Source organism: Portunus trituberculatus, chromosome 2 (assembly GCF_017591435.1).
Source record: "Portunus trituberculatus isolate SZX2019 chromosome 2, ASM1759143v1, whole genome shotgun sequence".
Lineage (NCBI taxonomy): Eukaryota > Metazoa > Arthropoda > Malacostraca > Decapoda > Portunidae > Portunus > Portunus trituberculatus.
This window is the reverse complement of record NC_059256.1, coordinates 6,892,874-6,907,255: the sequence shown is the minus strand read 5'-3', so window position 1 is coordinate 6,907,255 and position 14,382 is coordinate 6,892,874. Positions and strand designations below refer to the sequence as shown.

General features: G+C 36.6%; 1 protein-coding gene across 1 annotated transcript in view; it reads left to right on the top strand.

Annotated features, from left to right (window-relative positions):
- Positions 1-14,382, top strand: part of LOC123504100 (glycerophosphocholine phosphodiesterase GPCPD1-like) — a 41,528-nt gene that overhangs the window by 22,190 nt on the left and 4,956 nt on the right. The window contains 4 exon segments of the mRNA XM_045254394.1: positions 2,170-2,269; positions 2,271-2,306; positions 2,652-2,877; positions 6,816-6,881. Coding sequence (XP_045110329.1) covers positions 2,170-2,269; positions 2,271-2,306; positions 2,652-2,877; positions 6,816-6,881 — 428 coding nt within the window.

Below are 14,382 nucleotides of genomic sequence, written 5' to 3'. Positions count from 1 at the left end.
GTTTGAGTGTTTTAAATGGTTTTGGGGGCATGTATATGTATGTGTGTTTGTGTTTGTGTGTTTAGCTGAAAAGAATCACCTTGTGTTTAATATATATGAAGTGATTTGAGTCCTTTTAAGTGGTTTTGAGTGTTTTGGAATGTGTTTTGGGGGCATGTATATGTATGTGTGTTTGTGTTTGTGTGTTTAGCTGAAAAGAATCACCTTACGTTTAATATGTGAAGTGATTTGAGTCCTTTTAAGTGGTTTTGATTGTTTTGGAATGTGTTTTGAGTGTTTTAAATGGTTTTGGGGGCATGTATATCTGTGTGTGTTTGTGTTTGTGTGTTTAGCCAAAAAGAATCACCTTGCGTTTAATATATGTGAAGTGATTTGAGTCCTTTTAAGTGGTTTTGAGTGTTTTGGAATGTGTTTGAGTGTTTTAAATGGTTTTAGGGGCATATATGTGTGTGTTTGTGTTTGTGTGTTTAGCTGAAAAGAATCACCTTACGTTTAATATGTGAAGTGATTTGAGTCCTTTTAAGTGGTTTTGATTGTTTTGGAATGTGTTTGAGTGTTTTAAATGGTTTTAGGGGCATATATGTGTGTGTGTGTGTTTGTGTGTTTAGCCGAAAAGAATCACCTTGCGTTTAATATGTGAAGTGATTTGAGTCCTTTTAAGTGGTTTTGATTGTTTTGGAATGTGTTTGAGTGTTTTAAATGGTTTTGGGGGCATGTATATGTATGTGTGTTTAGCTGAAAAGAATCACCTTGTGTTTAATATGTGAAGTGATTTCAGTCCTTTTAAGTGGTTTTGAGTGTTTTGGAATGTGTTTGAGTGTTTTAAATGGTTTTAGGGGCATATATGTGTGTGTGTGTGTTTGTGTGTTTAGCCGAAAAGAATCACCTTGCGTTTAATATGTGAAGTGATTTGAGTTCTTTTAAGTGGTTTTGAGTGTTTTGGAATGTGTTTGAGTGTTTTAAATGGTTTTGGGGGCATGTATATCTGTGTGTGTTTGTGTTTGTGTGTTTAGCTGAAAAGAATCACCTTGCGTTTAATATGTGAAGTGATTTGAGTCCTTTTAAGTGGTTTTGAGTGTTTTGGAATGTGTTTGAGTGTTTTAAATGGTTTTGGGGGCATGTATGTGTGTGTATGTTTGTGTGTTTAGTTGCAAAGGCTATCCACTGACTTTACATCTGATTCGACCCACTCACAACAAAACATCAACACCCATACCGTCATGGCAGCAGGAGGGAAAAGATTGAGCCACACAACCTTCTACAAGCTACAATTGGTACATTATGTCAGGGAGCGTGGCAGGACAGCACCACCACTGGATTATGAGCCATGGGTCGGTGTGACGGATACAGCCAGGAGCAAACTATTGGCAACACTGCTCAATGGAAACAGACAACAGCTAGGCTAATAAGTCCACCTGCTGCCTTACCATCAAAATATTGTCAGTTTTTTTAATGTGATTTTATTGACTTCCAGCCTTATTTGCTACATATTACTTGATTTAATTCTTAGGTTATTGGGAGTGAGAGGTTGGCATAAGTTAGAGTTCAGATTATAACTCGAGAAATATTCATTTGTGACGGAAATGGCATATAGGAGTACCAGATTCCATGGTTTCCCTTATATTAGAGACAGCTCCCTCCATCACTGCTCCCTTATCCTCCTCGCCCTCCTCTCCCCTCGGACTTGGCCAGAATCCCCTCAGGGTGGATTGGTAACACTGTTTTGAGAGGAGGGGTCATGGTTGGGTGAAACTGCAAACTGACCATGTCTTCTGCTTGTTTGTTAATGTGTTGTTAAATTATTCTCAACAGTACACACTTTAATACACCAAAAATTTCTTTCTTCAATTTATTTGTATATGCTGTCAAATATGGTAATTTTTTTCTGTTTTGTGGTGTTTTTGTGTGTTTTGAGGTTTTTGGGTATGTTTGATGGTGTTTTGGTTTGTTTTTGGGGGATGTTTTGTGTGTGTTGTGGTGTTTTGTGGTGTTTTGTGTTTTGGTATGTCTTGGGATGTTTTTTGGGAATGTTTTGGAAGGTTTGGGGGTGTTTGGTGTGTTTTAGGGATATTTTGGGCATGTTTGGGTATGCTCCCCACTCTCTCTCTCTCTCCTCCCCTCCCTCCCTCTCTCTCCATTAACCTCTTTCCCTCTCCGTCTCTGTCACAGTTCACTACATGGTGGTGTACCCAATGAAGCACGGAGGGGACATGAGTGTGTCATTCGCCCGTCACTGGAAGGACAGCTGGAAGGGATTGGAGGTTGGACACAGGCGCTGGGAACTCCTACCACTCCGAGCCTAAGAGGTCAGCTTGTGTTTGGTGTGTGTGTGTGTGTGTGTGTGTGTTTGTTTATTTATTTATTTATTTTTAGATTAGGTCTGGTTGGGTTTTGTGTGTTAGTAAGTTAGGCTAGGTTAGGTTAGATTAAATTCAAGTATTTTTGTCTTTTCTCTCTCTCTCTCTCTCTCTCTCTCTCTCTCTCTCTCTCTCTCTCTCTCTCTCTCTCTCTCTCTCTCTCCCTCTCCTTTCCTTTCCTTTCCATCTCTTACTCTCACACCCTCCTCCTCCTCCTCCCTCCTCCTCCTTCCTCCTCCTCTTCCTCCTCCTCCTCCTCATCCTCCTCTCATACACACACACACACTCCCACAGCTGTGCCAATATCCGTGAGAACACTGTGGCTTCCCTCAAGTACGCAGCAGAGAAAGGGGCAGACATGGTTGAGTTTGATGTGCAGCTCAGCAAAGATTTAGTCCCAGTCATCTACCACGACTTCCACGCCTGTATTGCTCTCAAGAGGAAGAAGGAGCAGGATCAGACGGACTTGCTAGAAATCCCCATTAAAGATTTGACTCTGCAGCAGTTACAGGCCTTGAAGGTTAGTAGTTGTTTGCAGGTGTTTTTTGGGGTGTTTGAGGGTGTTTTTGGGGTGTTTTGTGTGTGTGAGGGTGTTTTGGTGGTGTTTGACATTTGGTGGAGTTTGACATTTTGGGGTGTTTTGTGGGTGTTGTGGGTTTTTTTTGTGTGTGAGGGTGTTTTGATGGTGTTTGAGGGTGTTTTGGTGGTGTTTGGCATTTTTGGGGTGTTTGAGGTGTTTTGGGGGTTTTGAGGTGTTTTGGGGTGTTTTGTGTGTGTGTGGGGTTTTTGTGTGTGAGGGTGTTTTGGTGGTGTTTGACATTTTTGGGGTGTTTGAGGGTGTTTTGGGGTTTTGGTGTGTTTTAGGGTGTTTAGTGTGTTTTGGTGTGTTTTAGTGTGTTCTAGTGTGTTTTAAGGGTGTTTTTGAGTGTTGTTGGAGTGTTTTGTGGTATTTTGTGGTGTTTTGGTGTGTTTTAGTGTGTTCTAGTGTATTTTAAGAGTGTTTTGGTGTTTGGTGTGTTTTAGTGTGTTTAGTGTGTTTTAAGGGTGTTTTTGAATGTTGTGGTGTTTTGGTGTGTTTTAGTGTGTTTTAAGGATGTTTGTGAGTGTTGTTGGGGTGTTTTGTGGTGTTTTGATGTGTTTTGGTGTTTTATTGCTTTATTTTTCATGTTTTAAGTTTTTATTGTGTTTTGGTGTTTGGTGTTTTACTTTCCTGTTTTCTTTCTTGTTTTTTTTTTTCTTCATTTGTTTCATTGTTTTTTTTTTTATGTGTTTTATTTTTCATTTTATTTTGCTTTGTGTGTTTTGCATCCGTGTGTGTGTGTGTGTGTGTGTGTGTGTGTGTGTGTGTGTGTGTGTGTGTGTGTTACCTGGAAATCAGTCACACCTATTCTTAGTCATCTATTACCCAGGTGAGTCCTCTTCCTCTTCCTCTTCCTCCTCCTCCTCCTCCTCCTCCTCCTCCTCCTCCTCCTCCTCCTCCTCCTTCAGTTTTAAATATATCATAATTTTTCTTTTTTTTTTTTCCTCTTCCTGATCTTCACTTAATTATTCTCTCTCTCTCTCTCTCTCTCTCTCTCTCTCTCTCTCTCTCTCTCTCTCTCTCTCTCTCTCTCTCTCTCTCGCTGTATTTTTCCTCTACAGCTCAAATCACAGCCACAGCGTCGCCAACTCAAATATTATCATTGTTATTGTTATTCATGGTAAGGTGTCGTGGCCTTATCCATGCAATTTTTCCTTCGTTTTTCGTTGTTTTTCGTGTCTTGGTTTGGTGATTTGATTTGGTAACACTGATGTTTTATTTTTTCTGGCTACACTGCATTTTTTTTTTTTTTTTCTTCGTTTTATATTTTTGGTGCGTTTCGGTTTCTTGGTTTGGTCTGGTAACACTGACTTATTGATTTAGTTGCTTTTTTAACGTTTTTTTTTTTATCTGGCTACACTGCTCATTTATTTATTTATTTTTTTCCTTCATTTCATTATTTTTGGTGCATTTCGTTTTTTTTTTTTTTTTTTTTTTTTTATCTGGTAACACTGATTATTGATTTTGTTGCTTTTTAACGTTTTTTTTTTTTTTTATCTGGCTACACTGCTCATTTATTTTTTTTCCTTCATTTCATTATTTTTAGTGCATTTCGTGTTTTTTTTTGATCTGGTAACACTGATTATTGATTTAGTTTTATCTTTCAACACTGCACATTTATATTTTTCCGTTTTTTATTTTTGGTGCATTTCGTTTATTTTTTGATTTGGTAACACTGACATTTATTTTATTATTTTGTACATTATTTTGTAGTTTGATCTGGCTACACTACTCATTTATTTATATTCTTTTTTTTTTATATATATATTTTTGTGTTTTAGGGTTTGTTAGTCTGATCTGGTAACACTGATTATTTCCTCATTTTTTTTTTTTCTGGCTACATTTATTTATTTATTTATTTATTTATTTATTTATTTATTTATTTAGGCAGGTTCGTTGGTTTAATGTGGCAACTCTATTTTTCATAATTTTTGTTAATTCTTCACTTTCGCAGCAAAAGCACCATTAAATCACCTTTTTCACAGCAATAACAGCCTTTTCCTTCACCACTACACACACCAAGTCATCACCACACAGGCCTGAAAGAGGAAAACACCATTAATTCTTGACTTTCGCAGCAAAATCACCATTACATCACCTTTTTCACAGCAATAACAGCCTTTCCATCACCACACAAGCTTCATCACCACTACACACACCAAGTCATCACCACACAGGCTTGAAAGAGGAAAACACCATTAATTCTTGACTTTTGCTGCAAAATCACCATTACATCACCTTTTTCACAGCAATAACAGGTTTTTCCGTCACCACACAAGCTTCATCACCACTACACACACCAAGTCATCACCACACAGGCTTGAAAGAGAAAACACCATTAATTCTTGACTTTTGCTGCAAAATCACCATTACATCACCTTTTTCACAGCAATAACAGCCTTTCCTTCACCACACAAGCTTCATCACCACTACACACACCAAGTCATCACCACACAGGCCTGAGAGAGAGCACCACCATGTCATCACCATTACAATAACAGCATTTCCTTCACCACACAAGCTTCAGTCACCACTACAACACCAAGTCATCACCACACAAGCTTGAAAGAAAAAAAAAAACAGCAAAAAACCTTCAGATCATCCCTTTCACAGCAATAACAGCATAATCACCACTAGAAACAGCTTTTAGATACCACCATACAGTCTTGAAAGAGTGAAAAATGCCATATATTGTCTTTCACAGCAAAACACCATCAAATCATTACTTTCACAGCAAAAACACCATCAAATCATCACTTTCACAGCAAAACACCTTTATTTCATCACTTTCACAGCAAAAGCTCCATCAAATCATCACTTTCACAGAAAAAACACCATCAAATCATCACTTTCACAGCAAAAAACACCATCAAATCATCACTTTCACAGCAAAACACCTTTATTTCATCACTTTCACAACAAAAACACCATCAAATCATCACTTTCACAGCAAAACACCTTTATTTCATCACTTTCACAGCAAAAGCTCCATCAAATCATCACTTTCACAGCAAAACACCTTTATTTCATCACTTTCACAGCAAAAGCTTCATCAAATCATCACTTTCACAGCAAAAACACCATCAAATCATCACTTTCACAGCAAAAACACCATCAAATCATCACTTTCACAGCAAAAACACCATAAAATCATCACTTTCACAGCAAAAACACCATAAAATCATCACTTTCACAGCAAAACACCTTTATTTCATCACTTTCACAGCAAAAACACCATCAAATCATCACTTTCACAACAAAACACCATCAAATCATCACTTTCACAGCAAAAGCTCCATCAAATCATCACTTTCACAGCAAAAACACCATCAATTTTTCACTTTCACAGCAAAAACACCATCAAAACATCACTTTCACAGCAAAAACACCATCAATTTTTCACTTTCACAGCAAAAACACCATCAAAACATCACTTTCACAGCAAAAACACCATCAAATCATCACTTTCACAGCAAAAACACCATCAATTCTTCACTTTCACAGCAAAAACACCATCAAATCATCACTTTCACAGCAAAAACACCATCAAATCATCACTTTTACAGCAAAACACCTTTATTTCATCACTTTCACAGCAAAAACACCGTCAAATCATCACTTTCACAGCAAAAACACCATCAAATCATCACTTTCACAGCAATAGCATAACCACCACTAGAAACAGCTTTTAGACACCACACAGGCATGAAAACAGCATCGTGGCACTGTGTATTGCTGTGCCAAGCTGTGCCGAACCATGCCGTGCTGTGCCAAGCTGCCCCGAGGTGTGCCGAGGTGTCCTGTGCTGTGCCGAGATGCCATGTTGCTGCATAGGGTAGTTAGCCTCAGCGGTGAGTGATTTAAGGTTCTCCCTGCAGGATGTGCGTCATCTCACCGAGGGCATCCCGTGTGACATCCTCTCTTACTGTGATCAAGAGGACCTGGTATGTTCTCCCTCCCCACCCCAACCCTCCTCACCCTCCCTCTCTATTCTCCCATATATTCCTCATAACCCTTCAAGCGCATGGGTTCAAATCCTTTATTTATTTCTATTATTTTTTTTTTTTTTTTCTATGTTGTGGCCTATAGCACCTGTAGGGAACTTGTGTATTGGAAGTGCTGTTCAGTTTCCGCCCATTAGCGATGCAGGCAGTTTTATTTATGTTGGTAGTCATATAACGGCCCATATCACCAGCCAAGTGCTTCTTTGTGAGGCAGCTACACCTCCACCTGGAACCTGGGTATCCTGGTGACATGGAGCTAACTTTAAACCACTCCACAAATGGCAAAGTATCTAGGCTATACGTGGTGGGATTCGAACCTACGCATGGATGTCTGCCCGATCCCACCACCACTTCCCTGTCCACGGTCTGAGTGTAGGTAGGGCTTCCTTAGGGCAACAGTTTCCTAGCGGGTGGGGTTTGAGATAGGAGATACCACAAAAAGTATCCCCTTTAGCCCAGAAATTCCCGTGAAAAGCCTTCATAGTACAGTCAACCCTCGGCTATCGCGTTTTGTTGCTATCACGCACCCATGAAAAGCTGCTAAAATTTCATTATCGCGACCTCATGTGCCTGCTATCACGCGCCCAGCCATGACATCATAGGATATACGAACGCTCATTGGCCAAAACCGCCTTCCTGCCTGATCAATTCGGCTATCGCGTTTTCAGTTATGGCGCGGTTATTTCGGCCCCAATTGGGCGTGATAGCCGAGGGTTAAGTGTCTAATAAAAAGAAAAACACTGCCTTCGTCCTTGGTTAGGTTAGGGTAGGGTAGGTTAGGCCTTTCTTGTTTTTATATTATTTTCTTTCATTTATTTATCTTTATTTTGGACGTGGTATTTTTCCTCTCCCCATCCTCCCCCATCCCCCATATACTCCTCAGACACGTCCTTCCCTCCCCTCCCTTGGTTAGGTTAGGGTAGGGTAGGATAAGTTATTTTTCCTTTTTTTTTTTGTTTTTTTTCATATTGGACGTGGCATGTTTCCTCTCCCCACCCTCCCCCCTTCCCCCATATACTCCTCAGACACGTCCTCCCCTCCCCTCCCTTGGTTAGGTTTGGGTATGGTAGGGTAAGTTATTTTCCTTTTTTTATTTTATTTCATGTTGGATGTGGTATGTGTCCTCCCTCACATCCCCACACATACTCCTCGAACATGTCCTCCCTCCCTTGCTTAGGTTAAAGTAGGGTAAGATGGAGTAAATTCTTTTTATTTTTATTTTCCTTCCTTATCTATTTATTCATTATTATTATTTTTTTATTTATTTATTTTTTTTTTTTTCTTCATGATGGATGTGGTATGTTTCCTCCCTCACATCACCACAACCCCCTCAAACACCACCCTCTTCCTTCCATCAACCCTCCGTCTCTCTCTCTCTCTCTCTCTCTCTCTCTCTCTCTCTCTCTCTCTCTCTCTCTCTCTCTCTCTCTCTCTCTCTCTCTCTTGCTTGGGATTGTGTTAGATCAGATTTTATTTATATCCATCCCTCACCCAACGTACCCTTCAAACTGCTCCCCTCCGTTCACGCCCTGTCCTCATCTTTCTCTTTTTTGCTTGGGATTGTAGTTAGATTGTCTTGTTTTTATCCAGCTCACCCTTTGTTCTCCTCAAATGTCCCATGCCTCTCCTTCCCTCAACCCCCTTTTCTCTGTCTCATTCATGTCCTGTCCACATCTTTCTCTTATTTGTTTGGTATTGTAGTTAGATTGTCTTGTTTTTATCCAGTTCACCCTTTGTTCTCCTCAAATGTCCTGCACTCCTGTCCTCCTGTTTCTGTCTCTGTCTCTCATTCATGTCCTGTCCCTGTCTCTCTCTTATTTGCTTGGTATTGTGGTTAGATTGTCTTGTTTTTATCCAGCTAACCCTTTGTACTCTTCAAATGTATGCCTCTCCTTCCCTCAACCCCCTTTCTCTGTCTCTCATTCATGTCCTGTCCGTCTCTCTCTTATTTGCTTGGTATTGTGGTTAGATTGTCTTGTTTTTATCCAGCTCACCCTTTGTTCTCCTCAAATGTCCCACGCTCCTGTCCTCCTCCTGTTTCTGTCTCTGTCTCTCATTCATGTCCTGTCCCTGTCTCTCTCTTATTTGCTTGGGATTGTGGTTAGATTGTCTTGTTTTTATCCAGCTAACCCTTTGTTCTCCTCAAATGTCCCACGCTCCTGTCCTCCTCCTGTCCGCATCTTTCCCTTGCTTGCTTTTTGCTTGCGGTTGGAGCAGGTTTTATTGATTTTTTTGTGTTATTTCTTATCTTTGTTATTGTTTTGTTATTTTATTTATTTTATGCAGTGGTGCCTCGCCATAGCTTTGGGTGGGGGGTGAGGGGAGTATCCGTTATTGCCAATTGTCCGTTAGTGAAAGAGATTTGTCAGCGAGATTCTTTACTAGGATTCCCCCACTGTTGCCACCTCTCCATAGGTCACCAGCTTTGCCTTCTTTCTCTAACCTCATTCCACCTTCTTACCTCTCTCTCTCTCTTTCTCTCTCTCTCTCTCTCTCTCTCTCTCTCTCTCTCTCTCTCTCTCTCTCTCTCTCTCTCTCTCTCTCTCTCTCTCTCTCTCTCTCTCTCTCTCTCTCTCTCCATAGCTACATAAAATCACCAAATAGTAACCAGAATGAATATGGAAATGCATCCTGGTGAAGTTAGGTTAGATTAAGTTGGATGTATCAAGTTTCTGCAACACGCACCCTCCCCCCTAACACCTCCATCCTTCCCAGGTACTAAAGGGCGGAAGTTAGGTTAGGTTAGAGTAGATTAGATTATATTATGTTAGATTAAGGGTAAGTTTCATCATTCCTCCCAACTCCTCCCTCCTTCCCCTGGTACTGAAGGGCTGAAGTTAGGTTAGGTTAGGTTAGGTTAGGTTAGGTTAGATTGGGTTGGGTTAGGTTAGGTTAGGTTAAGTTAGGTTAGATTTGGTTTGGTTAGGTTAAAGTTAGGTTAGGATTGGTTAAGTTAGGTTAGTGTTAGTTTGGTTAGGTTAGGTTAGGTTAGGTTGAATTACCAGTGTTCCCTCATGCATAGAAAAAATAAATAAGTTAGGCAGCTTTCTTCAACCCCACACCCCACCCATTCTCCCTCCCTCCTCCCTGTAACCTCTTGAATAATACGAAAAAAAAAGAAAGAAAGAAAGAAAGAAATGAAGAAGTTAGGTTATAGGTAAGATTGAACCGCCCCCCCCCATCCTTCTCCCTCCCTCCACTTGGCAACCTCTTCATTTCAGTTGATATATTTTTTGTAATGACCGATAGAGTATGGGTGAGGTTACTGTAATCCCCACCCCCCCACCCTTCCTCCCTCCCTCCCTCCCTCCCTGTAACCTCTTCATTTCAGTTATATTTTTTTTTGTAATGACCCGTTTTAGCTTGTGTGTTGTTCCTGCCGCTGCCGCTGCTGCTGTTATTATTGTTGTTATTGCTTCAGGTGTTATGTATTGTTATTATTGCTTTATTTACTGTTTATTTGTTATTATTTCATTTTATTGCATTTTATTTTGCTTTTCCAGTGTTTTTGTTTCTCTTGCTAAATTTTTTTTTTTTTTTTTTTTTTTTCTTATTTTCTCGTTCTTTTAATTTGCTACGTTTGTTTCTTGTTTTTTTTAAGATTTAGTTTTTTGTTTTATTTTGTTTTTCCAGTGTTTTTATTTCTCTTATTATTATTATTATTATTTTCTTATTTTCTCGTTCTTTTAATTTGCTCGTTTGTTTCTTGTTTTTTTTCAATATTCTGTTTTATTGTGTTTTATTTTGCTTTTCCAGTGTTTTTGTTTCTCTTTTGCTTATTATTATTATTTTTTTTCTTTTCTCGTTCTTTTAATTTGTTCGTTTGTTTCTTGTTTTTTTTCAATATTCTGTTTTATTGTGTTTTATTTTGCTTTTCCAGTGTTTTTGTTTCTCTTTTGCTAATTATTATTATTATTATTATTTTCTTATTTTCTCGCTCTTTTAATTTGCTCGTTTGTTTCTTGTTTTGTTTTTTTCAATATTCTGTTTTATTGTGTTTTATTTTGCTTTTCCAGTTTTTTTGTCTCTTGCTAATTATTTTTATTATTTTCTCATACTTTTAATTTGCTTGTTTTTCTGTTTTTTCCTCGTTTGTCTTGATAATTCTGTTTTATCATGTTTTATTTAACTTTTTCCTGTTTTTTTTTTTTTTTTTTACTCTATTATTATTTTTTTTCTTATTATCTCTTATTCCTGTTTTATTTTGCTTGCTTTTTCTTGTTTGTCTTTATTATTCTGTTTTATCGTGTTTTATTTTGCTATTCCTGCAGTTTTCTTGTTCTCTCGTTTTTTTTTTCCATTTTTTTCTTATTTTGATCTTATTCCGCTAAATTTGCTTATTTTTCTGTTTTATTTATTTATTTCTTATTTATTTATTTAATTTTCCTGTTTGTTTTCTCATTTCTACCTATTTTTTATTTTTTTCTTAATTTCTTTTATTCCTCTTTTAATTTGCTTTTTTTTAATTTGTCTTATTTATTCTGTTTTATTTTATTTATTTATTTAGTTTTTTTTTCTGTTCGTTTCCTCTTCCATCATTTTTTTTTTTTTTTTTTTTTTCTTAATTTCTCTTATTCCTCTTTCAATTTTCTTATTTTTTCACTTTTTTTTCTCTTGCCTCTCTTTTTTATTCCTTAATTTTGCCTCTCCTTTGTTTTTATTTCTCTTATTTGCTAATTATAAGCTTTTCCATTTTTTGTTAGTGTTATTTAATCATTTCTTTAGTTTTTCCAATATTTTCTTCTCTTTTTGCTAATCGTCATTCTGCTTCATCCCATTTTTAATCTTATTTCTCAGGTCATTCCTTCTTTATCATTTATTTTCTTGTTCTGTTTTATTTTTCACGTTTTTTTTGCGTTTTCTTATATTCCACGGTTGAATTTTGGGTTTTAATGATTTTGTAGCTAGTTTTGTTTTTTTAATTTTGAAAAAAACTTAACCTAACCTAACTCATTTATAAGCCAGTTTTTCTTCATTTATTCTACATATCATGAACTTCTGCTTCAGCGAGGAGGACTGAATGAAAATAGAGTTGGATATAAGTAAACCCTAACCTATCCTATCCTATCCTATCCTTTATTCATAAGCTAGTTTTTCTATATTTTATTTTCTGTATTGGCCAACTTTTGCTTCAACGAGAGGGACGGAGTTGAAAAAGGAAGCTAGTTATGAGGAAAACCTTTAATAATATGCTAGTATTGTTTTTAATTATGAGTTTAACCTAACCTAACCTAACATTCATTTATAAGCTAGTTTGTCTTAATTTGTTCTCTGTATTGGCCAACTTCTGCTTCAACGAGAGGGACGGAGTTGAAAAAGGAAGCTAGTTATGAGGAAAACCTTTAATAGTATGCTAGTTTTGTTTTTAATTATGAGTTAAACCTAACCTAACCTAACCTAACATTCATTTATAAGCTAGTTTTTCTTTATTTATTCTCTGTATTGGCCAACTTTTGCTTCAACGAGAGGGACGGACTTGAAAAAGGAAGCTAGTTATGAGGAAAACCTTTAGTAATATGCTAGTTTTGGTGTTAATTAAGAGTAAAAACCCTAACTTAACCTTTTATAAGCCAGTTTTTCTGTATTTATTCTACGAGAGGGACAGAATGAAAATGCAGTTGATTGAGTAAAACCTAACTTAACCTTACCTTACCTTATCTTACCTAACCTAACCTAACATTAATTTATAAGCTAGTTTTTCTATATTCATTCTACGCATTGGTCAACTTTTGCTTCAACGAGAGGGACGGAATGGAAAAAGGAAGGTAGTTATGAGAAAAACCTTTATTATTATGCTAATTTTGGTGTTAATTATGAGTTAAACCTAACCTAACCTAACATTCATTTATAAGCTAGTTTGTCTATATTTTATTATCTGTATTGGTCAACTTTTGCTTCAACGAGAGGGACGGAGTTGAAAAAGGAAGCTAGTTATGAGGAAAACCTTCATTATTATGCTAGTATTGGTGTTAATTAAGAGTAAAAACCCTAACTTAACCTTTTATAAGCCAGTTTTTCTGTATTTATTCTATGAGAGGGACAATGAAAATGCAGTTGATTGAGTAAAACCTAACTTAACCTTACCTTACCTTATCTTACCTAACCTAACCTAACATTAATTTATAAGCTAGTTTTTCTATATTCATTCTACGCATTGGTCAACTTTTGCTTCAACGAGAGGGACGGAATGGAAAAAGGAAGGTAGTTATGAGAAAAACCTTTATTATTATGCTAATTTTGGTGTTAATTATGAGTTAAACCTAACCTAACCTAACATTCATTTATAAGCTAGTTTGTCTATATTTTATTATCTGTATTGGTCAACTTTTGCTTCAACGAGAGGGACGGAGTTGAAAAAGGAAGCTAGTTATGAGGAAAACCTTCATTATTATGCTAGTATTGGTGTTAATTAAGAGTAAAAACCCTAAATTAACCTTTTATAAGCCAGTTTTTCTGTATTTATTCTATGAGAGGGACAATGAAAATGCAGTTGATTGAGTAAAACCTAACTTAACCTTACCTTACCTAACCTAACCTAACCTAACCTTCATTTATAAGCTAGTTTTTCTATATTCATTCTACGCATTGGTCAACTTTTCCTTCAATGAGAGGGATGGAATGGAAAAAGGAAGCTATTTATGAGTAAAACCTTTAATAATATGCTAGTTTTGTTTTGGATAATGAGTTAAACCTAACCTAACCTAACCTGTCCTTTTATAAGCTAGTTTTTCTATTTATTTTCTGTATTGGTCAACTCGAAGAGAGGGACGGGATGGAAATAGGAAGGTAGTTATGAGTAAAACCTTTATTATTCAGCCACTCTTACTTAGTTGTTGTTCTGTGGTGTCTTTCAGTTGGTAATCCCTCTTTTCCTTAATTCATGTTGTTTTTTTCCTTCCTGCAGACAAATAGGATTGAATTAACTTGTATATTTTGATTACTTTTAAAATCGTCCTTCTGTATATACATTTTTAGCTTTATTTATCTTACTATCAGTTTTCAAATCGATTATATATCCCTTAATTAATTTTATTTTTTCCCTTCCCGCAGACAAATAGGATTGAATTAACATGTATATTTTGATTACCTTTTAAAATCGTCCTTCTGTATATACATTTTTAGCATTATTTAATTTACTATCAATTTTCCAACCTGTTATGTGTTCCTTAATTATTCTTTTATTTATTTATTTGATTTTTTTCCTCCCGCAAACATACGATTAAATTAACATGTATATCTTCCCTACATTTTAAAATCATTCTTCTCTATATACATTTTTAGCATTATTTAATTTACTATCAATTTCTGAAGCTGTTATATATCCCTTCATTGTTTTTTTTCTTACGGACAGACAAATAGGATTAAATTAACATGTGTATTTTGATTACCTTTTAAAGTTGATCTCCTGTATATACATTTTCACCATTATTAATTTACTATC